Source organism: Oncorhynchus nerka, linkage group LG27 (genome assembly GCF_034236695.1).
Source record: "Oncorhynchus nerka isolate Pitt River linkage group LG27, Oner_Uvic_2.0, whole genome shotgun sequence".
Lineage (NCBI taxonomy): Eukaryota > Metazoa > Chordata > Actinopteri > Salmoniformes > Salmonidae > Oncorhynchus > Oncorhynchus nerka.
In genome coordinates this window covers 44,229,087-44,253,567 of record NC_088422.1, presented here as the reverse complement: position 1 = coordinate 44,253,567, position 24,481 = coordinate 44,229,087, and the positions used below count along the sequence as shown (strand labels likewise).

The 24,481-nt window shown below is 43.0% G+C and overlaps 2 protein-coding genes across 3 annotated transcripts; one reads left to right on the top strand and one right to left on the bottom strand.

Annotated features, from left to right (window-relative positions):
- On the bottom strand, positions 1–8,050 carry LOC115111848 (BAG family molecular chaperone regulator 4-like). Of its 2 annotated transcripts, none has more exons than XM_029638334.2 (5): positions 7,772–8,050; positions 4,992–5,114; positions 4,509–4,751; positions 4,151–4,405; positions 1–1,674 (listed from the first exon to the last, which is right to left on the bottom strand). In XM_029638334.2, the coding sequence occupies exons 1-5, from the start codon at positions 7,898–7,900 to the stop codon at positions 1,201–1,203; spliced, it is 1,224 nt and encodes a 407-aa protein (XP_029494194.2). In that variant the 5' UTR covers positions 7,901–8,050; the 3' UTR covers positions 1–1,200. The 2 variants fall into 2 exon arrangements, with proteins under 2 accessions (XP_029494194.2, XP_029494195.2); XM_029638335.2 differs by having other exon boundaries at positions 4,509–4,646.
- Positions 8,051–19,428: 11,378 nt separating this feature from the next.
- On the top strand, positions 19,429–22,426 carry LOC115111067 (U6 snRNA-associated Sm-like protein LSm1). Its single transcript, XM_029636951.2, has 4 exons — positions 19,429–19,640; positions 19,872–19,940; positions 20,185–20,300; positions 20,636–22,426. The coding sequence occupies exons 1-4, from the start codon at positions 19,595–19,597 to the stop codon at positions 20,804–20,806; spliced, it is 402 nt and encodes a 133-aa protein (XP_029492811.1). The 5' UTR covers positions 19,429–19,594; the 3' UTR covers positions 20,807–22,426.
- Positions 22,427–24,481: the final 2,055 nt, after the last annotated feature.

Sequence of the window (24,481 nt, the reverse complement as noted above, 5' to 3'; positions counted from 1 at the left end):
AAGATTTAGAGATTGTTTATTTTTTTAAGATTTGAAAAAGCACCTGCCGATATTATGGCACTTGTGATTTATAAGAACCGATCACAGTCTAGGAAATCGTTGATCCAACCTCCTCATCCAATACTTTGACAATGCATCCTTCGTTTCCTCCCTCAAATAGTCACTGGTCCGAGACTGGATTGGTCAAACTATGTGGTAGAATGGTCAGAGATCACACCAAAGAAAGGTCAGTTTTCCTTTTCATCCTTCTAAAAACTGATCCTAGATCTGCACTTAGACTGTCTACCACCAGTCAATGGAAATGGCATTGTGAAGAAGTTGTAGACCAACTACAAAACAGTACATACCAGGGTTGGGATCAATTCCATCTATTCAGAATGTGAATTGAAACTTGCTCAATATTTTCATTGCGCCACTTCTCAATTAAGTGGATTTCAATACATTTCTTTAAAATCGACCACATTGAAAAGCAATTGACCCTACCTTTGTATATCCTGAAGTGTCAAATAAACAGAAAACATTACCCAGTACCGATTTGGAAGGCTGTGTGTGTGAATGCACCGTTTGCATTCTGCTTGCAATGACAAGTGTGTGACAATGTTGGGGTGAGTGATAAAGGGGAAATCTCATGACAGTGCCATTAGTTCACATCATCTAAGAAAACATGGTGAATGGAACACATGGCCTTTAACCACAGATCTAGGATCAGATCAGCCTACTCCAAATCCTAACCGAAAACTTATCTGATCCTGTACCAGTGATTAAGGGGAAATGTCTACCTACTTCGAAAGGAACATGGCGACACTACATTGCACGGGCATAAGTATGACATAAGACGCTTTAAGCAGTCATGGACACTAATGTCGGGTTATGAAAACTAACCCAACATCTTAACTTGATATGTACAACCATTCAATTTTCCATCATGACTACTTTGAAATGGCATCTTATGTATGTTGTGATCACACCTGCATAAAGTATCCCAAGCTAGCCCGATTCCAAACCAAACCCTTGTTGACAATTAGCCAATCTAAACCTTTCCGATCCGGGAGGTGTAGACAACAAACAAGGACTTAGGACTCCAAGGAATTCTAAGGGACCGGTTTAAATCTGAAATAAGTCCCACAACCTGACTGTGGAAGATTCAAATGTCACAAGAAAAGAACAGTAAGACCCGTCCATATACATAACTGGTTCAGTTCAGAAGCCCTTTTTCTCCAGCCGGTCCAGTATGGCCTGGATCCTCTGCACAGCCTCCTTCCGGGCCTGCCTTACCACTTCCTGTCCCTGAGTCTCCACTGAGTCCAACACCAGCAGCTCCTTAGTAAGCAGTTCCTCTAGGTACCTGTAACTCTTGTCCGATTTTTTACCCACAAACTCGTCCACATCCTCATGGAGCAAAAGCACCCGGGCCATGACCTGCTGGACTTTGGCCAGGCTAGGGTTGTGGATCGCTCCCTGATGCTGGGCTGGAGCTGGGATTGGGGGTGGAGGCTCACCCTGGGAAGGCTTTGGCTCCTGCGCCCCTCCTCGCCCTGGTTTATTGTACATCTGGGGAGGTGAGCTGAAGTCGACAGGCTTGCCATTGGTGGGGTTAGGGGAGTGGGCCAGTCTGGGTTTGGGTCCCACCTGTGGAGCACGCTGGTGCTGGTGGGGTCCTGCGTAGTGCTGGTCCTGAGGAAGTAAAAAAAGATTGTCTTAGACCAAGGGTGGGCAAACAAACTTGTTGGCTTGAGGGCCACATGATTTTGAAATTCAATTTGTTCCTCAAAATACATGTGCAGGCTAGAAAGAGGGCAGTTTTGAAAATACTTTTAGTAGTGTATGTGGACACCTGCTCGTCAAATATTTCATTCCAAAATCATGGGCATTGATATGGAGTTGGTCCTCATTTTACTGCTATAACAGCCTCCCCTCTTCTGGGAAGACTTTCCAGTAGATGCTGGAACATTTCTGCAGGGACTTGCTTCCATTCAGCCACAAGAGCATTAGTGAGGTCGGGCACTGATTTTGGGCGATTAGGCCTAGTTTATTTTACTAGGCAAGTCAGGTAAGAACAATTTCTTATTTACAATGATGGCCTATACCAGCCAAACCAGGACGACGCTGGGCCAATTGTGCACCTTCATATGGGACTCCCAATCATGGTTGGTTGTGATACAGCCTGGAATCGAACTAGGGTGTCTGTAGTGACGCATTTAGCACAGACATCCTTAAACCGCTGCGCCACTCGGGTGCCCAAAAGTGGTGGTTCCACTGGGGACAAATCAGGTTCTTCCACAACGATCTCGACAAACCATTTCTGTATGTACCTCGCTTTGTGCACAGGGGCATTGTCATGCTTTAATTGGCACTATGCATTGAGGCAGGTAGCGTTCTCCTAGCATCCGTCAAACTGACAGATGGTGACGTGTGATTCATCACTTCAGAGAACACGTTTCCACTGCTCCAGAAGCGCAATGGTGGCAAGCTTTACACCATTCCAGTCGACGCCTTGTATTGTGCATGGTGATCTTAGGCTTGTTTGTGGCTGCTCAGCTATGGAAACCCATTACATGAAGCTCCCGACGAACAGTTCTTGTGCTGACGGTAATGAATGTTGCAACAGAGGACAGACAAGTTTCACACGCTATGCATTTCACTCGGCAGTCCAGTTCTGTGAGCATGTGTGGCCTACCGCTTCGCGGCTGAGCCGTTGTCACTCCTAAAAGTTTCCACTTCAAAATAACAGCACTTACACTTGACCGGGGCAGCTCTAGCACGGCAGAAATTTGACGAACTGACTTGTTGGAAAGGTGGCATCGTATGACGGTGCCATGTTGAAAGTCACTGAACTCTTCAGTAAGGCCATTCTACGGTTTGTTTGTCTATGGAGATTGCATGGCTGTGTGCTTGATTTTATATACCGGTCAGCAACAGAAGTGGCTGAAATAACAGAATCCACTCATTTGAAAGGGTGTCCACTAACTTTTGTATATGTAGTGTATATTAGGATGATTATCATTTCAACCTACACTGAACTAAAATATAAAAAATGCATGTAAAGTGTTGGCCCATGTTTCATGAGTGGAAATAAAAGATCCCAGAAATGTTCCATAGGCAAAAAAATGTATTCTACCAAATTGATCACAAATGTATTTATATCCCTAGTAGTGAGCATTTCTCATTTTCCAAGATAATCCAGCCACCTGACAGATGTGGCATATCAAGAAGCTGATTAAACAGCATGACGAGTACACAGGTGCACCTTGTGCTGTGGACAATAAAATGTGCAGTTGTCACAACACAATGCCACAGATGTCTCAAGTTGAGGGAGCGCGCAATTTGCATGCTGACTGCAGGAATGACCACCAGAGCTGATGCCAGAGACTTAAATGCTAATTTCTCTACCATAAGCCGCTTCCAATGTCATTTTAGAGAATTTGGCAGTACGTCCAACTGGCCTCACAACCGCAGACCACGTTTATGGCGATGTGTGGGCAAGCGGTTTGCTGATGTCAACGTTGTGAACAGAGTGGCCCATGGTGGCGGTGGGGTAATGGTATTGGCAGGCATAAGCTACAGACAAACACAATTGCATTTTATCGACGGCAATTTCAATGGACAAAAATACTGTGACGAGATCCTGAAGCCCATTTTTCTTTAATGCATCTGTAACCAGATGAATATCTGTTTTCTCAGTTATGCGAAATCCATAGATTAGGGCCTTATGAATGTATTTCAAATTAGCCTATTTCCTCATTTGAACCGTAACTCAGTAAAATCAATGAAGTTGTTGCATGTTGTGTTTATATTTTTGTTCAATATATTTTTTAGACATTAAAATGTGTCCTGGAGTGTTTTTTTAAAACCCAAAATAACAATTGTAATATTTACTCGCCGGTGTGATGTGGCCTGCGGGCCGTAGTTTGCCCACCTGTCTTAGACGACTAGTGTATAATGAATGAATATAAGTTATTAAAATTCAGACCCAAAACAGCTACGGTACCAGAGGAAGTATTGAGCTTTTATCTGACATATCCCCTTTTCTTCCAAGAAGTAAATTAGGCCCACTTGGATTTTATTTCAGAAACAATATGTGCAAATAAAGGAGATGAGACAAAAAGCCACTTTAGGTCATTGAGATGCATCCCGTGTATTCCACATGTACCTTGGCTTCATAGGAGGGTGGGGCTCCAGTGCCTGTCCCTGGCCATGCTGGGGGTTGCTGGGGGTGGACAGGGGTCCCATAGTGGCTGTCTGGCTGCCACTGCTGGTGTGAGGGCCCATACCCACCCGAGTGGGCCCAAGCCTCAGCCTGCGGCCTATGGTGAATAGCCTGTCCAGTGGAGTATGGGGGGTTTGGTGGCAACGCAGTACCACCTTCCCCATAGTGCGAGTAAGACCCAGGAAGATAGCCAGAGGCCTAAAGAAGATCAAGGTATAAAATAGAACAAGATACATTATACCAAACTGCCTTTACATCAGACACCATTAAACACTGCCCTGTACTGGTTGAATGAACTTACCCCTTGACAGTGTGGTCCAGGATAGTGGTGGTGCTGATGTTGGTGCTGGGCATGTGGTTGTCCTGACCCCCCTGTGCTCTGCTCTGGTCCTGGGCAGCACTGGCTAGGGTACTGGCCTGGGGCCTGCCTGGGAGGCATCTGGTCGGCACAGTAGAATGGGTTGGACGGGTGGAAAGAACTTGCCGGATACTGGCCTGGACCAGGGTTATAGACACTATGGCCATTTGGATATGCTTGCATTGCCTGGACAGGGAGCGAGGGAGAGAGAGAGAGAGAGAGAGAGAGAGAGAGAAAAAGTGTGTGCCTACATCCGTAAGTGTGAGAAAGTGCATGCCAGACTACCGGTCTGTGAAAGTATGTGTGCGTGACAAAGTGTCACGGAAGGCTGAGAGCACTTTAGTCTTGAGATAAGGAATTAATTCCCATATATAGCCTTGGATTTAGAGGGCCTTTGCTATGACATAACATGAGGCTGTACTGCACCTGTGGGTTGTAAGGTGGCTGCACGTCAGATCCTGAAGGATATGCATTTGCATAGTGCCCTGCTGTGGAATGTGACTGGGGGTACCAGTAGTTTGAGGAGTAACCAGGGTATTGGGAAGCATCCTGTAAGCATACGGGGAGAGATTTATTTACCTGGCCTCCAAATCAGCACAGTTTGAACTAGTCATATTGACCTGAGTAAACCGTAACCCTAGACTTGTTTGACCAAAGTATCCAATAGTCAAATGCAGCAAGACTGACACTGATCGAATGTAAAAACGTTTCCTACTGTATTACATAATAGCTAGCTAGCAGCCATCACACAACATTAGCTAGTTTTGATAAGAGCACCGACGCTCGTTCTGAATGTTAACACTTGCTTGCCGTATGGTTTTGTAAACAAAGTAAAGTATCTTTCATATCAGCCTAAATTACTACACAACTTAATAGGATTAGGGTTCCCACGCTGACATGTGTCCATGTTACAGTGCTTGTTTATGGAAAAACAGAACATGTAAGGTCCTTGGACTATAAGAGGTAATGCAGGGAATGACTGCCCCCTAGCATGGAGGATTTCAAGTTGAAGGCTGACCACCATACCACAGGCATTGTTTCCAGAAAACTTCTTTGTGGTCCATATTCATGGATATACTCCACTCGCCCCCCCACCACAATCATGGTACCAATAATTGCTTCCATTTCACCAGATGTATGTTGTTGAACAGATTTCTTTTGAAAATCACACCCAACAAAGGTATAAGGATAATTTAGTTGCTAGTGGCAGCCTGCAGTACCTCATCAGCCTTCAACTTGAAATAGTCCACTGAGCTAGCCTGCAAAGTCACTTCCTACAGTAGCGCAAAATGCACATGCCATGTTTCCAAAAACTTGTCCATGTAGCAAGATGGTGACACGCTAAAAAAAAGACTTCCTGATCATCAAATGCAACACTGAGCATAGAGCTCGCCAGCTTGTAGACCTAAAAAACAGAAATGATTTACCCGTTTCGGTCACCCATTCCTATAGCAAAATTAAAATGGGGAAAGAATAGGGTTTTGGAATAAACGCTGAAGGTCTGAGGTAAACACAGGCTTATAAAAGTTTTGTTCTAGAAGATAAAAGTAATGTTAACTGACAGATATTATGAATTATGAAGCCTTTGTGCTTTGTGGGTTTAAAAAAAATATATATAACTGCTTCAAAATTCACAAAAAGGTGAGGTTAGCTGATGAAGATTCTCATAGTACAAAACGTATAAGATCTACGTCTGTGTTTCCCACACTCGCCGTTTATCCCAAAAACCCTACAAAAAACAAATTTTCCCTTAGACTTTGTTCAAAACCATGGCAGAGTTGGTGCCTACAAAAAGAAGCCATTACTATTGCTCTCTATTCTCATCGGAAACAAATGTGGTGACTATAAGTCACCGATGGTCTATTGCGGCATTCAAAACAACTGGGAACTATAAAATAAATAAGCTTTGACTGGGAAAAATATTTTTTACTGTCATCCAACTTGGAATTCCAAACAGGAAACTCGGGCATCTTTCTACAGCTTTATTTGTTTATTTTTATTTCCAGGTTTAAATTTTTTATAATTATTAACAATAAATCAATACAGGAAGTACATGTGGGAACACACGTGTGTGTATATATAAATAATATACAAAGGACAATTGGGCTAGGGGGTACAATATCACATTACACAAGGACCTTACTAAGGGACATAGATTTATAAAAACAGCTTTTTGTTCATATAGTATTTAATTGTCTTAATATATAGTTCAATTTATTTTTGTAAGGTAAGAAAATGTGCTCTTTTGTTTGTAAATGTACATTTGTGAATGTGAAATTTGGCCAAAAGAATGAAATTAATTACATAAAATAGTTTCATCTTATTTCTATTGTAGGTAAATAATCCAAGCAGTACATCTCTCCACAATAGTGTAAAATCTTCATAAATTTGTTCTGATGTCTTGCCACAGTTTCCTTACATGAATACAATGCCAAAAAAGATGCAACACCATTTCTGGATGGTCATTACAAAAAGGTACAATTTGAATTGATGTGTTCCTTAAACTTCTTCATATAGTGGTTGGCAGGATAATATTTAAGAACAATTTTAAAGGAAACTTCCTTAATTTTGTTAACAAGTAGGTTATGTGTGGCAACATTAACTTTTTCCAACAGATATGATCACTAAATCCGTTCCAATAAAGGCATGAGATAAGGTATAGATACAACATCCTGATTTAACAGGGGTTGTATCGCTCAGTTGTTGAATGGACCAAAATGGGTATCTTTCTACAAATCCTTTTGCGACCTGAATATGACTGACGTCATGATTTGACCTCGTTTTTCCCTCGAGTTCCTAGTTGTCTTCAAAGCCCCATAAAAAAAGTAATGTTAGGACCCTTTGGTATTGGACTATTAGTTATAGATACCTAGTTAGCTATGCATTGTAGTCTCAACTGTTTGTCTAACTAGGCTATTTATCATATACTACAAACGAGATAGCTAGCTAGAATATCTGCATGTCAAATATAGCTAAGCAAGCAGTATTGCAAATCTTACTAACTAGCTAGATTGGACGTACTGTCAGAAGACGGCTAGCTAGATAACGTTAGCTGGCTAAAACGTAGGCTAGCTAACTAGCTTGAGCTAATGACGTTACATTTACACAGTACGAGACAAAGCTTGTTTACTGACATTAACCCGTGTGTTCTAAAAGTAAAAACACAAGAACGTGTTGATATGAATTAGCTACACAATGTGACTTACCATAGCGTTACTCCAGTTCCCGTTATTATTTTCTGAGTTGTAATTTGAAGGCCAGGCGGCTTTGGGATTCGACGGCATTTGATTATGCATAACCCAAGCAGCGTTCCCAGCACTCCTGTCGTTTGCCATACAAATAATCGTGATTACAATTAACTGTCAAATAGGATAGACTGATATTGGGGACAAATTTGCTTTATTGAAACGCTCCAGTTAATGCATTGATCATGGACAGCAAAGTAGGGAAACGTTTGAATGACAAGTATTTTATGCTTTGCCCCTTTAATTTTTCGCCCCTCCCTTTTCCCGTTTCACCACGTGCGTCAGTAGAATATGTCGTTATCAATAAAACGTCACAATAACGTGCGCTCTGCACGACCTATTTGCCTGCTGAGTGACAAGTCGATCCCAGCTCCGCTAAAACCAATGACAACTGCTTACCCTTTTCAATGTATTGTTAAATAAATTTTAACTATTTGGTTGTAATATCATCACCCCTTGAAGAGCATCGTCAGAACTCAACATTTACGATTATTTCATGCAAAACAATTGTTTATATTTTGCTCTATCATAGTTATACCACAGAGTTTCTAAACACAGACTACAACGTCGCAAGACTTTCGAGAACGCTTGCGAAACAGACCAAACGACCAGGCAGGGGTTTGGAAGTCAATGAGAGAAGTGAACAATGGTGCCTTTAATTGTTAATTTTCTCAATCTAAAGACACAACCTAGATTCGAGACAATTGCTTAAGTAGTTGAACGTGTTATTACTTCAACCTCGTGAAAGTGAGAAACTGAAAGGTTTTTATTTTCCTCAAAAACAACTTTATAGTGAAGGAGTGCCTTTTGAGTTTGACCGCCTGCACATGCGCAGTTCGGCGCGTGTTTCTACGCATGGGTTTAGACAAAGTCGCCATGACATCGCCAATCTTTAACAATCTAATGTCGAGATGGAATTGTCAATCAGTAAAGCAGAAGCCAGGGGATTAATAAGAACAGTGGTTTAAAAAAGTGTCAAGAGTTGTGGAACAGGGAGAGTAAGGGAAGACACCTGTATAAGATCCAGGAAAAGGTGGGGACGGGGTGGTCCTCAGGCCGAGAGAGAAGGGAGGAAGGAAAGCGTAGTCACAAGGCTGAGACTGGGACACACAAGGCTAAGTAGCACATTGAAAGTGGTGGGGAACATCCGACTTCACTGTCTCTGGTGCACACTCCAGTCCAGTTGCTGGCGATGATGCACCTTAAAGTTGGTTCAAAATTCAAAAGGCACTCGAAAATCTCAGCAATCTCTTTGCAGGTGCATGGCAGCTGTTGAACAAAATGAAGGAAAAAGGAAACCGCACACTGCTATTGGTAATTATCACTGATATTTAATAAGCTTAAGTATCAGCATCACGGCCTCGTCAGACCTAGCCCCACCCACATCCGTTCCACGCATGGGAAAGGGGTTGGAGGCAAAGGAAAAACAAATAAGTGCTACCTGATATAACATGCATCTCACAAACACAACAAAATTGTATAAATAAGACACTTTAAACAATTCCATAAAACCACAATGAGGACAGCAAGTTATCATCAATCATTGGGTACATCTTACGAAAAACAGAGTAATCTTAAATAGGTACATAATTCACAACATAACGTACATAGACATTTCATCATTAAGTCGTTTACGAAATAATGTATGGAGGGTGAATATCCCAAAACATTCTCTTTTGCTCAGAGTATTATTAATATCACCTCCCCTGTCTGATATCTTAACTTTCTCTATGCCACAAAATCTAAAGGTAGAAATGTCATGCTTTAGGTCATAAGCTTATTAAATATCAGTGATACTACCAAGAGCAGTGTGCGGTTTCGTTTTTCCTTCATCTTAAAGTTGGTTGCCAACTGCCATATAAAATCCACAGAAGAAGAATAACATTGCCTACAGGTGTGATCTGGGATTTCTGTTGGAGAAGCAGTTTTCGCGTATCTTCATACTGTACCGTCTTTGGTTAATACAGCAAGTAGCTTTTCATGATCAGTAAACATAAACACTACATAAAGAGAGACCCAATGCAGCAACTCATGACAATACAGCATGGTAGCAACACAACATGACAACAACACTACATGGTAGCAGCACAAAACATGGTACAAACATTATTGGGCACAGACAACAGCACAAAGGGCAAGAAGGTAGAGACAACAATACATCACGCAAAGCAGCCACAACTGTCAGTAAGAGTGTCCATGATTGAGTCTTTGAATGAAGAGATTGAGATAAAACTGTCCGGTTTGAGTGTTTGTTGCAGCTCGTTCCAGTCGCTAGCTGCAGCGAACTGAAAAGAGGAGTAACCCAGGGATATGTGTGCTTTGGGGACCTTTAACAGAATGTGACTGGCAGAACGGGTGGTGTATGTGGAGGATGATGGCTACATTACACAACATGTTGGAAATCAGGAATCCAACAATGAGTGGTTTGGAAGGAATCAGTGGCTAACTGCAAGCATTACAAAGCAATCATTAGCCTGCTATTCAGTGGAGCGGCTGTGTGGTCCCAAATCTAAGGTTAAGGGTCTCTTTTCCTTGTTTAAAATGATAAACATTCAACATTGGCCATGCTGTCAATGAAGCATGATTTATGTCGCGCTCAAAACAACTTAACTGCAAAATCTGACTTTAGTTTGTTCAAGACAACTGAGAACTCTGGAAAAACGAGCTACAACTGGGAAAATACGTTTTGAACTTTCATCCAACTCGGAATTGGAACTCGGGTCTCTTTCTAGAGCTACGACCTGAAGGTCACTGACGTCATCACTGATTCAACCTTTTTTTCCCGAGTTCCCAGTTGTCAGCACCATAAGTCCAGAGAATGACAGACTTTGATGACAAAATTTGCCCATGAAGGACCGCCGCGCCACTTTCCTGTTCAAGTAAGCACAGCACAAAAGGTGAGTCCAAAAATGTCTTGTATGCTGCTGCATAAATGTTGGGTAGTAAGCTGTTAGTAGCCCATGTGCATCACCCTAATAATTTGGTCTATTTTCACAATTTTGCTGACTGTTCTGACTTGGTGGTGCACATGTAGCCTATAACCTGACAAATGTTATCATAGAATATTGTAAGAGTTTTCATTGTCTGCATATATGCCTCCTTTATTTATCCTATGGTGCTGACTTGGTGTACAAGAAGAACGCTGTGAGAACGGCCCATGTTCTGAATTCTGTCGCTGTACATTTCAAAAGTGCTGAACAAATAGTTATGTTGACTACGTCCGTCCTAGCTCGCTCATTAATGTCTTTATCGAAATTACAGATTGACGCTTATCCACTTGTCATCCACTTATGCCATAGTTTGTACATCTCAATTGTCAGTCGAAACCACATTTGTTTAAGCAAGTCAGCCATATCAGCTATGTTTTTTTAAAGGCAGTAAATGAGGCTGAATGCGCTGTTTTGCTGATAGCCAGGTGTAGCACTGGTATAGTGCAATTATTGTATTGTTTAGTGTTCTGTTGTGTAGTGACTTTGCTGGCATGCATCCCACATGTTTTTTTGTGGTCCCACCAAGATTTACATGCTAAAATCACCACTGTATACCACTATTTAATAAATAAAAAAATCCCCACCCCAATCCAAGTCTGCACTTTCAGCTGATTGTTTCCTTCCAAATCCGTTGTGGTGGCATACAGAGCCAAAATGTTAATAACTTGGTCAATGTCCAAATATTTATGGACCTGACTGTATGTGCGTGTGTGTATATACACACACACATACAGTACCAGTCAAAAAAAAAAAAAAGTTTGGGCACACCTACTCATTCAATGGTTTTTCTTTATTTGTACATTGTAGAATAATAGTGAAGACATCAAAACTATGAAATAACACATATGGAATCATGTAGAAACCAAAAAAGTGTTTAACAAATCAAAATATATTTTGTTATATTTGAGATTCTTCAAAGTAGCCACCCTTTGCCTTGATGACAGCTTTGCACACTCTTGGTATTCTCTCATCCAGCTTCATGAGGTAGTCATCTGGAATGCATTTGAATTAATAGGTGTGCCTTGTTCAAAGTTCATTTGTGGAATTTCTTTCCTTAATGCGTTTGAGCCAATGCCAAGAACAGTGCAAGTAAGCAAAGAGAAAAGGTAGTCCATTATTGCTTTAAGACATGAAGGTCAGTCAATCTGGAAAGTTTCAAAAACGTTTAAAGTTTCTTCAAGTGCAGTCTCTAAAACCATCAAGCGCTATGATGAAACTGGCTCTCATGAGGACCACCACAGGAAAGGAAGACCCAGAGTTACCACTGCTGCAGAGGATATGTTCTTTAGAGTTACCAGCCTCAAACATTGCAGCCCAAATAAATGCTTCACGGAGTTCAAGTAGCAGACACATCTCAACATCAACTGTTCAGAGGAGACTGTGTGAATTTTTTATTTTTTTATTTCACCTTTATTTAACCAGGTAGGCTAGTTGAGAACAGGTTCTCATTTGCAACTGCGACCTGGCCAAGATAAAGCATAGCAGTGTGAACAGACAACACAGAGTTACACATGGAGTAAACAATTAACAAGTCAATAACACAGTAGAGAAAAAAGGGGAGTCTATATACAATGTGTGCAAAAGGCATGAGGAGGTAGGCGAATAATTACAATATTGCAGATTAACACTGGAGTGATAAATGATCAGATGATCATGTACAGGTAGAGATATTGGTGTGCAAAAGAGCAGAAAAGTAAATAAATAAAAACTGTGGGGATGAGGTAGGTGAAAATGGGTGGGCTATTTACCAATAGATTATGTACAGCTGCAGCGATCGGTTAGCTGCTCAGATAGCTGATGTTTGAAGTTGGTGAGGGAGATAAAAGTCTCCAACTTCAGCGATTTTTGCAATTCGTTCCAGTCACAGGCAGCAGAGTACTGGAACGAAAGGCGGCCGAATGAGGTGTTGGCTTTAGGGATGATCAATGAGATACACCTGCTGGAGCGCGTGCTACGGATGGGTGTTGCCATCGTGACCAGTGAGCTGAGATAAGGCGGAGCTTTGCCTAGCATGGCCTTGTAGATGACCTGGAGCCAGTGGATCTGGCGACGAATATGTAGCGAGGGCCAGCCGACTAGAGCATACAAGTCGCAGTGGTGGGTAGTATAAGGTGCTTTAGTGACAAAACGGATGGCACTGTGATAAACTGCATCCAGTTTGCTGAGAAGAGTGTTGGAAGCAATTTTGTAGATGACATCGCCGAAGTCGAGGATCGGTAGGATAGTCAGTTTTACTAGGGTAAGCTTGGCAGCGTGAGTGAAGGAGGCTTTGTTGCGGAATAGAAAGCCGACTCTTGATTTGATTTTCGATTGGAGATGTTTGATATGGGTCTGGAAGGAGAGTTTGCAGTCTAGCCAGACACCTAGGTACTTATAGGTGTCCACATATTCAAGGTCGGAACCATCCAGTGTGGTGATGCTAGTCGGGCAAGCGGGTGCAGGCAGCGATCGGTTGAAAAGCATGCATTTGGTTTTACTAGCGTTTAAGAGCAGTTGGAGGCCACGGAAGGAGTGTTGTATGGCATTGAAGCTCGATTGGAGGTTAGATAGCACAGTCTCCAATGACGGGCCGAAAGTGTATAGAATGGTGTCGTCTGCGTAGAGGTGGATCAGGGAATCGCCCGCAGCAAGAGCAACACATCATTGATATACACAGAGAAAAGAGTCGGCCCGAGAATTGAACCCTGTGGCACCCCATAGAGACTGCCAGAGGACCGGACAACATGCCCTCCGATTTGACACACTGAACTCTGTCTGCAAAGTAATTGGTGAACCAGGCAAGGCAGTCATCCGAAAAACCGAGGCTACTGAGTCTGCCGATAAGAATATGGTGATTGACAGAGTCGAAAGCATTGGCAAGGTCGATGAAGACGGCTGCACAGTACTGTCTTTTATCGATGGCGGTTATGATGTCGTTTAGTACCTTGAGTGTGGCTGAGGTGCACCCGTGACCGGCTCGGAAACCAGATTGCATAGCGGAGAAGGTACGGTGGGATTCGAGATGGTCAGTGACCTGTTTGTTGACTTGGCTTTCGAAGACCTTAGATAGGCAGGGCAGAATGGATATAGGTCTGTAACAGTTTGGGTCCAGGGTGTCTCCCCCTTTGAAGAGGGGGATGACTGCGGCAGCTTTCCAATCCTTGGGGATCTCAGACGATATGAAAGAGAGGTTGAACAGGCTGGTAATAGGGGTTGCGACAATGGCGGCGGATAGTTTCTGAAATAGAGGGTCCAGATTGTCAAGCCCAGCTGATTTATACGGGTCCAGGTTTTGCAGCTCTTTCAGAACATCTGCTATCTGGATTTGGGTAAAGGAGAACCTGGAGAGGCTTGGGCGAGGAGCTGCGGGGGCCGGAGCTGTTGGCCGAGGTAGGAGTAGCCAGGCGGAAGGCATGGCCAGCCGTTGAGAAATGCTTGTTGAAGTTTTCGATAATCATGGATTTGTCGGTGGTGACCGTGTTCCCTAGCCTCAGTGCAGTGGGCAGCTGGGAGGAGGTGCTCTTGTTCTCCATGGACTTCACAGTGTCCCAGAACTTTTGGAGTTGGAGCTACAGGATGCAAACTTCTGCCTGAAGAAGCTGGCCTTAGCTTTCCTGACTGACTGCGTGTATTGGTTCCTGACTTCCCTGAACAGTTTATCGCGGGGACTGTTCGATGCTATTGCAGTCCGCCACAGGATGTTTTTGTGCTGGTCGAGGGCAGTCAGGTCTGGAGTGAACCAAGGGCTGTATCTGTTCTTAGTTCTGCATTTTTTGAACGGAGCATGCTTATCTAATATGGTGAGGAAGTTACTCTTAAAGAATGACCAGGCATCCTCAACTGACGGGATGAGGTCAATGTCCTTCCAGGATACCCGGGCCAGGTCGATTAGAAAGGCCTGCTCACAGAAGTGTTTTAGGGAGCGTTTGACAGTGATGAGGGGTGGTCGTTTGACTGCGGCACCGTAGCGGATACAGGCAATGAGGCAGTGGTCGCTGAGATCCTGGTTGAAGACAGCGGAGGTGTATTTGGAGGGCCAGTTGGTCAGGATGACGTCTATGAGGGTGCCCTTGCTTACAGAGTTAGGGTTGTACCTGGTGGGTTCCTTGATGATTTGTGTGAGATTGAGGGCATCTAGCTTAGATTGTAGGACTGCCGGGGTGTTAAGCATATCCCAGTTTAGGTCACCTAACAGAACAAACTCAGAAGCTAGATGGGGGGGCAATCAATTCACAAATGGTGTCCAGGGCACAGCTGGGAGCTGAGGGGGGGTCGGTAGCAGGCGGCAACAGTGAGAGACTTATTTCTGGAGAGAGTAATTTTCAGAATTAGTAGTTCGAACTGTTTGGGTATGGACCTGGAAAGTATGACATTACTTTGCAGGCTATCTCTGCAGTAGACTGCGACTCCTCCCCCTTTGGCAGTTCTGTCTTGACGGAAGATGTTATAGTTGGGTATGGAAATCTCTGAATTTTTGGTGGCCTTCCTGAGCCAGGATTCAGACACGGCAAGGAGATCAGGGTTAGCAGAGTGTGCTAAAGCAGTGAGTAAAACAAACTTAGGGAGGAGGCTTCTAATGTTGACATGCATGAAACCAAGGCTTTTTCGATCACAGAAGTCAACAAATGAGGGTGCCTGGGGACATGCTGGGTCTGGGTTTACCTCCACATCACCCGCGGAACAGAGAAGGAGTAGTATGAGGGTGCGGCTAAGGGCTATCAAAACTGGTCGCCTAGAGCGTTGGGGACAGAGAATAAGAGGAGCAGGTTTCTGGGCATGGTAGAATATATTCAGGGCATAATGCACAGACAGGGGTATGGTGGGGTGCGGGTACAGCGGAGGTAAGCCCAGGCACTGGGTGATGATGAGAGAGGTTTTATCTCTGGACGTGCTGGTTGTAATGGGTGAGGTCACCGCATATGTGGGAGGTGGGACAAAGGAGGTATCAGGGGTCTGAGGAATGGGACTAGGGGCTCCATTGTGAACTAAAACAATGATAACTAACCTGAGCAACAGTATACAAGGCATATTGACATTTGAGAGAGACATACAGCGAGGCATACAGTAAACACAGGTGTTGAATTGGGAAAGCTAGCTAAAACAGTGGGTGAGACAACAGCTAATCAGCTAGCATAACAACAGCAGGTGAGATGGCATTGACTAGGCAACTCGGCCGACAGATAAAACAAACAAGCAGAATGGAGTACCGTGATTAATGGACAGTCCAGCGTGCATCAGCTATGTAGCCAAGTGTTCAGAGTCCAGGGGGCAGCGGTGGATGGGGCAGGGGGGCTGGGCTGGCAAGTGTTATCCAGGTTAAGAAAACTAACAATGACTAAATAGCTTGTAGCTAGCTAGCTGGTTAGCTCCTGGAGGTTCTTGAGTGTGTTCTAAAAATAAAGATAATAGCGATTCCGTATCACATTGGGTGAGGCAGGTTTCCGGAAGGTATAAACAAATTTTTTTTTTAATCAGGAAGAGATAGAGTACATATGGGCCACTGCGTTTTTGGGACGCGGCGATGAAGACGGTTAGCAGGCCTGTGCTAACAAGCTAACAGATTAGCAGGCCGGGGTAAACAAGGTAGTAGTTAGCGGACCTGGGCTAAACAAGCTAGCAGTTAGCATGCCGAACTAGCAAGCAAGGAGATAGCGAGGGCTAGAGAGTTAGCCTTTGGAGGACGTCGCGATGGGGTGAGTCTGTTTATTCCTCTTCATGCGGTGATATCGATAGACCGGTCGTAGTCAGGGTATTGTAGCCCAGGAGTATGCTAGGAGCTCTGGCCGGGCTAGCTTCAAGCTACGTGGGTGGAAACGCTAGCCAGGAGTAATCAACCAGGGTTGCTGTTTAGCTCGATAGCTAGTTGCGAAGATCCAGCTGAAGAATGTTCCGTTTGTGGTGGGAATCCGGGGGTAAAAAAAAAAAAAATTAAATAGGTCCGTTATGCTCTGGTTAGCGTCGCGTTGTTTGAACTGGCGAGAGCTTTCCGAGCTAAAGGTTAGTTGATGACCAGTTAGCTGAAGACCGCTAGCATAGCTGGTAGTTAGCTGGCTAGCTTCAGTTGAGGGGGTCCGGTTCCGAGGTAAATATAACTACTTTAGGAAAAGTAGCTACATTGGTGGGTTGCAGAAGAGTATTTGGAAGCTTAGGTTTAGCAAAATGTTTTTAAAGATATGCGAAGAAAAAAAAAATCTAAAAATATCTAAAACGAAAAAGAGACGATATTTACAGAGAGACGATACGACAGGACACTTACTGCTACGCCATCTTGGATGAATCAGGCCCTCATGGTCGAATTGCTGCAAAGAAACCACTACTGAAGGACACCAATAAAAAGAAAAGATTTGCTTGGGCCAAGAAATATGAGCAGTGGACATTAGACCGGTGGAAAGCTTTGATTTTTATTTCCAACCGCCGTGTATTTGTAACACAGCGGTGGTTCCCACCGTGAAGCATGGAGGAGGTGCGAGGGTGCTTTGCTTGGACACTGTCTGTGACTTATTTAGAATTCAAGGTACAGTTAACCAGCATGGCTACCACAGCATTATGCAGCGATATGCCATCCCATCTGGTTTGCGCTTAGTGGGACTATCATTTGTTTTTCAACAGGACAATGACCCAACACACCTCCAGGCTGTGTAAGGGCTATTTGACCAAGGAGAGTGATGGAGTGCTGCATCAGATGACCTGGCCTCCACAATCACCCAACCTCAACGCAATTGAGATGGTTTGGGATGAGTTGCACCACAGAGTGAGGGAAAAGCAGCCAACAAGTGCTCAGCATATCTGGGAACTCCTTCAAGACAGTTGGAAAAGCATTCCAGGTGAAGCTGGTTGAGAGTGCCAAGATTGTGCAAAGCTGTCATCAAGGCAAAGGAGGGTGGCTACTTTGAAGAATGTAAAATATTTTAACACTTTTTTTCCCATATGTGTTATTTCATAGTTTTGATGTCTTCACTATTATTCTACAATGTAAAAATAGTACAAATAAAGAAAAACCCTTGAATGAGTAGGTGTGTCCAAACGTTTGACTGGTACTGTATGTGTGTGATGGAATGTATAGACATTATGGGTAGTATGTGGACAGAATACATAGTACATCTGAAGAATACATGTATAGAATTGTACATGTACAGCAATAGTTGAATAGAATGTACAGCATATACATATTAATTGAGTAACGCTGTATGTAAAAATTATTAACGTGACCAGTGTTCCAGATCTATGTACATAGGGCAGCATCCTCTAAGGTTCAGGGATGAGTAATCAGGTGGTAGCCGGCTAGTGACAGTGACAGTTTTTTTTCCACCGACACCACACATTGCTTTGTCTCATGTCTTCCTGCACACTTCTCACATCTTGGAATCTCCCTCCTACACTCTACTGCAACATGACCATGAGCTTAGCATCAGAAACACTGTTGTGGGTTTGGCACAAAAGCTCTCACTGAATAATTGACACATCCTATCATTACTTTATCAGGTAAAGACTCTGATTCAAAAGGACAGACGATGTCTTTTCAGTTTCATACATTTTTTCAGTTTCATAAATTTCCTGCGTCATAGACACAGGAAATTTGTCTTAAAAATTAGGGCTGCTTATTTAAATGTATTACATTATTAGAAACATGCAATGTCCTAAATCTAAATCCTTAGTTCCAAACTGCCTATGGAAGCAACATCTGAACAAGAACTGTTAGTCGGGAGCGTCATGAAATTGGTTTCATTAGCCGAGCAGCCGCACATAAGCATAAGATCACCATGCACAATGCCAAGCGTCGGCTGGAGTGGTGTAAAGCTCGCCGTCATTGGACTCAGGAGCATTGGAAACGCGTTCTCTCGAGTGATGAATCACGCTTCACCATCTGGCAGTCCGACGGATGAATCTGGGTTTGGCAGATGCCAGGAGAATGCTACCTGCCCCAATGCATAATGCCAACTGTAAAGTTTGGTGGAGGAGGAATAATGGTCTGGTCTGGTCTGTTTTACATGGTTCGGGTTAGGCCCCTTAGTTCCTGTGAAGGGAAGTCTTAATGCTACAGCATACAATGACATTCTAGATGATTATGTGCTTCCAACTTTGTGGCAACAGTTTGGGGAAGGCCCTTTCCTGTTTCAGCATGACAATGCCCCCGTGCACAAAGCAAGGTCCGTACGGAAATGGTTTGTCGAGATTGGTGTGGATGAATTTGACGGGCCTGCCCAGAGCCCTGACCTCAACCCCATCGAACTCCTTTAGGACTGCGAGCCAGGCCTAGTCGCCCAACATCAGTGTCCGACCTCACTAATGTTCTTGTGGCTGAATGGAAGCAAGTCTCCGCAGCAATGTTCCAACATCTAGTGGAAAGCCTTCCCAAAAGAGTGGAGACTATTATAGCAGTAAAGGGGGGACCAACTCCGTATTAATGCCCATGATTTTGGAATTAGATGTTCGATGAGCAGATGTCCACATACTTTTTGTCATGTAGTGTATCTATATTAGATCATCAGAATAAATATAATTTAAAAAATCCAATGTTCCTTGCCATTGGTGCTTAAAGGGTTTAATATTTGACAGGAAGTATTTCCCCGAGCGTGCATTACTGCAAGTGTGCTTCCTGTAGAGAGAATACAGGTTGTTGGAACCTTTCTACTACTAAGTTGGGGACTTTTGTTATGAAAATATCGGAAATTCCGTGACCCGGAAGTGCTTTTTTAGTGTTGCTGAAGAGATGCTTATTAAGACTGATCTTATTTTGAACGATTCATGGCTTAATACATTTTATACACAGCGATTAGCTACAATTTAACCGCAGAGATAGCTACACACGATCACAATGAACTACATGCCAGGGACCGCGAGTCTCATTGATGACATAGACAGTAAGTAGGGATAGCGAATGTTAGGCTGAGTGACGGCAGCAGTGTGAGCAAGTCCGCACTGTTTCCAACCTTCGGAAAACAGTGATGATGATCATGATTATTAGATACAGTTATATTGTAAACCCCTTCTTGTAACTATTTATTCTCCAAACTCAGTGTTGGGGACAACGATTGGATACTTTGTATCCGCTTGCTGTCGCGCTACTATAAACAGTAATTTTTCTCTTGCAGAAAAGCATCTTGTACTTCTTCGCGATGGAAGAACGCTAATTGGGTTTCTTAGAAGCATCGACCAGTTTGGTATGGCAAATAAACCACCTAACAAATCCTATAGTAGTTTAAACACACTAGTTCACTTGGCATACTAAGTTAGCTCTAGTTTAGATCCCCTATGGATATCTTCCATACATTGAGATGGAATTGAATTTACTAAAACACCTACTACGTAAGCCTTGAAATAATGTGACGTATTCACAAGTAGCTACATTCAGGCAATCACAGGGAAAATTATATCAACTGCACTATCTCTTAACCTCTCTTTCAGCCAACCTAGTTTTCCATCAAACAGTTGAGCGCATCCATGTGGGCAAGAAGTTTGGGGACATCCCCAGAGGAATCTTCATTGTGAGAGGAGAGAATGTTGTTTTGCTTGGTGAAATAGTAAGTATTCATCCATGCCACCCTCTTGTTCTTTATCAATGATTATTTAGCCTTCCTCGTACAGTATGCCTACACATAGAAATGTGTTTGTGTTAAAGTAGCCTGTTGATTAGGCCAGTTAATTGAGTCTATAGCAGTTTTCCAATATGCTCACATGATTCATTTTGCCTGAAACTTTAGTTGTCACCTCAGTTGTGTGGTTCACACACTGATCACACAGTTGATGATAATCAGTTGCTGGGGTTTACATCTGTGTGCCACTGCGATTGTTCTCCAGCAGGACATGTGTGACATGTAGGTTTACAGTATGTTTAATATGGTGTTTCCCTCTTTAGGACATGGATAAGCCGTGTGACACAGTCTTGCAGCAGGTTTCTATAGAGGAGATCCTAGAGGAGCAGCGATTGCAACAGCAAGCCAAGCAGGAGACAGAGAAAGCCAAGGTGACCGCACTGAAGGACAGAGGCCTATCCATCCCCAAGGCAGATAATCTCGATGAATACTGAAGGCACTTCTGTTCTATTTTCCTCTGTTATACTAGACTTCCCAGTTCTGTGTTGAATACGGGATTATTTTGGCGATGGGGAGAAGAATGTGTGGTTTATAGATGAAGCAGCATCACACTAAATACTGTACGGATTTCATTTTGATAATGGTTCATTGGTGCAAAAGCAAGAAATGATTTAAGTGATGCATTTTTGTTAGATTTAATGACTGGCGTAATGCAGGAATTGAGGGTAGACCACACAAACTAAATTGTCTGGAAGACTACATTTCATTCGATAAATCAATTAAATATGATTTTCATACCACAAAACGTATAACTAGTCAATAGCACATAACAATGGGTTCTTTATGTTTGTGTAAACAGACTTAAACTGTAATGGTAAGATTTGTTTTCCAAGTGTTTATTTTAATACGGAGGTTCACTTTGTAGAAATTGTAACAGGACTCTTTACTTGCGTATGACAATGGAACACTGTTCTACTTCATCAAGCAATACAGTTTGGGTTCATTCCTCCAGGCAACCGTTTTAACACTGATTCTCTGGGCGATGTTTACTGTGGCACAGGTTGCCACGGAGCTACAACACTTCCTCACCAGTTGCATTTCAATTAGCTCAGGAAGTGTTATGGTTCAGGTGCAAGCTGTGCCACAGTAAACCTCTTCAGCTGAGTCTGTGGTGAAACAGTGTACATACAGTAAGGGTCGTTTTTGTACTTGGAGTTGATATGAAAGTATACTGTTTAAGGTTCCCACAATCAAGGTTCAATTGACATTGTGTGGGACGTTAAGTGTGGGTCAAACAAAAACACCCTAATTGGTTGACAATAGAGCCACCCACAATGCAGGCCGTGGCTACAGGGTGCAGTTGGTGTATAAAGGGTATGGGAAAACTGAGACTTGAACATGGATGCAATCATATGACATACATCATTGTCCATTTTTCTCTGTCAAAAATACAACTCATCTCCACTTTTTTCAGATGTGTTCAGTCTAGTTGCATACTTAAAAAGAAGGACAATTTGTGAATTTTTGGTCAGGAACTCTGTGTCATTTATCCGGAAACAGAAGACTCCTATTTGAAAAAGAATTGCGTCCATATGGAATTTTCAGACACAAAATTGTAATGTGGCCATGGCCTAATGCAACACACATTGAAAGTTGGTGATCAACGATGGCCACCGACTGCAGAAATCTGATCTGCTCGAACACGCCCAGTAGTTGAGTTCCTTTCAACTTTCAAGCATGTGGCACATTGACTGAATTTGGATCATATTTGGATCCCTTGTCTTCTTTCTGTGTTATTAGGCCTACTGATGTTTTATTTTATTTTATACCATACTGCTCAATAGTTTCTCCTGTTATGAATAGAAGGGGAAAAGGGAGTGGAGGTAATACAAACACTCCCCCTAGTGTCCCAGGTGATGGTGCCAAATTCCCCAAATAACTAATAACTACACTGAACAAAAATATAAACACATGTAAAGTGTATAAAAGTGTATTTCTTTGAATTGTTCACAAATTTGTTTACATCCCTGTTTGTGAGCATTTCTCCTTTGCCAAGATGGCAAAGTGTTGGTCCAATGTTTCATGAGCTGAAATAAAAGATCCCAAAAATTGTCCATATGCACAGAAAGTGTATTTCTCTGAATTGTTGTGCACAAATTTGTTTATATCACTGTTTGTGGGCATTTCTCCTTTGCCAAGAAAATCCATCCACCTGACAGGTGTGTCATATTAAGAAGCTGATTAAACAACATGCTCATTACACAGATGCACCTTGTTCTGTAAACAATAAAAGGCCATTCTAAAATGTGCAGTTTTGTCACAACATATTGCCACAGATGTCTCAAGTTTTGAGGGAGTGTGCAATTGGCATATTGACTACAGGAATTTACATCAGAGCTGTTGTCAAATAATTTAATGTCCATTTCACTACCATAAGCCACCAACAACGTTGTTTTTGAGAATTTGGCAGTACGTCCAACCAGCATCACAACCGCAGACCACGTGTAACCATGCCAGCCCAGGACCTTCACATCCAGCTTCTTCATCTGCAGGATTGTCTGAGACCAGCCACCGGGTCAGCTGATGAAATTGTAGGTTTGCACAACCCAAGAATTTATGCACAAACTGTCAGAAACTGTCTCAGGGAAGCTCATCTGCGTGCTTGTCGTCCTCACAAGGGTCTTGACCTGACTGCAGTTTGGCTTCGTAACTGACTTCAGTGGGAAAATTCTCACCTTGGATGGCCACTGGCACGCTGGAGAAGTGTGCTCTTCATGGATGAATCCGGTTTTCACTGTACTGGGCAGATGGCAGACATCATGTATAGTGTTGTGTGGGAGAGCGATTTGTGATGTGACGTTGTGAACAGACTGCCCCATGGTGGGGTTATGGTATGGGCTGGCACAAGCCACGGACAACGAACACAATTGCATTTTATCAATGGCAATTTGAATGCACAGCGATACCGTGACGAGATCCTGAGGCCCATTGTAGTGCCTTTCATCCGCCGCCATCACCTCATGTTTCAGCATGATAATGCATGGATCTTTGTCTCAAGGATCTTTACACAATTCCCGGAAGCTGAAAATGTTCCAGTTCTTCAGTCATCTGCATACTCACCAGAAATGCATGTTAGTTGGTTGGTGATGTGGACACCAAGGAACTTGAAATTCTCAATCCGCTCCACTTCAGCCCCATTGATGTAAATGGAGGCCTGTTCGGCCCTCATTTTCCTATAGTCCACGATCAGCTCCTTTGTCTTGCTCACTTTGAGGGAGAGGTTTTTGTCCTGGCACCACACTGCCAGGTCTTTGACCTCCTCCCTATTGGCTCTCATTGTTGTTGGCGATCAGACCTACCACTGTTGTGTTGTCAGCAAACTTAATGATGGTGTTGGAGTTGAGCTTGGCCTTGCACTCGTGGGTGAACAGTCCCAGGGTCCTTAGGTTAGTGATGAGCGTTGAGGGCACTATGGTGTTGAACGCTGAGCTGTAGTCAATGAACAACATTCTCACACAGGTGTTCCTTTTGTCCAGGTGGGAAAGGGCAGTGTGGAGTGCGATTGAGATTGCATCATCCGTGGATCTGTTGGGGCGGTATGCAAAATGGAGTGGATCTAGGGTTTCCGGCATGATAGTGTTGATGTGAGCCATGACCAGCCTTTCAAAGCACTTCAATGTCACTAATTGAGCATGTTTGGGATGCTCTGGATTGACGTGTACAACAGCGTGTTCCAGTTCCCTCCAATATCCAGCAACTTCGTACAACCATTGAAGAGGAGTGGGACAACATTCCACAGGCCACAATAAACAGCCTGATCAACTCTATGTTGCGCTGCATGAGGCAAATGGTGGTCACACCAGATACTAACTGTTTTTCTGATCTATGCATATCTGTATTCCCAGCAGTGGTGGTAAAAGTACTCAATCGTCATAAGATACCTTAATAGACAACGACTCAAGTAAAAGTGAAAGTCACCAAATAAAATAATACTTGAGTAAAAGTCTAAAAGTATTTGGTTTTAAATATACTTAAGTATCAAAAGTAAATCGAATTGCTAAAATGTACTTAAGTATCAAAAGTAAAAGTAAATCATTTCAAGTTCCTTATATTAATCAAATCAGACGGCACAATTTAATTGTATTTTTATTGACGTATAGCCAGGGGCA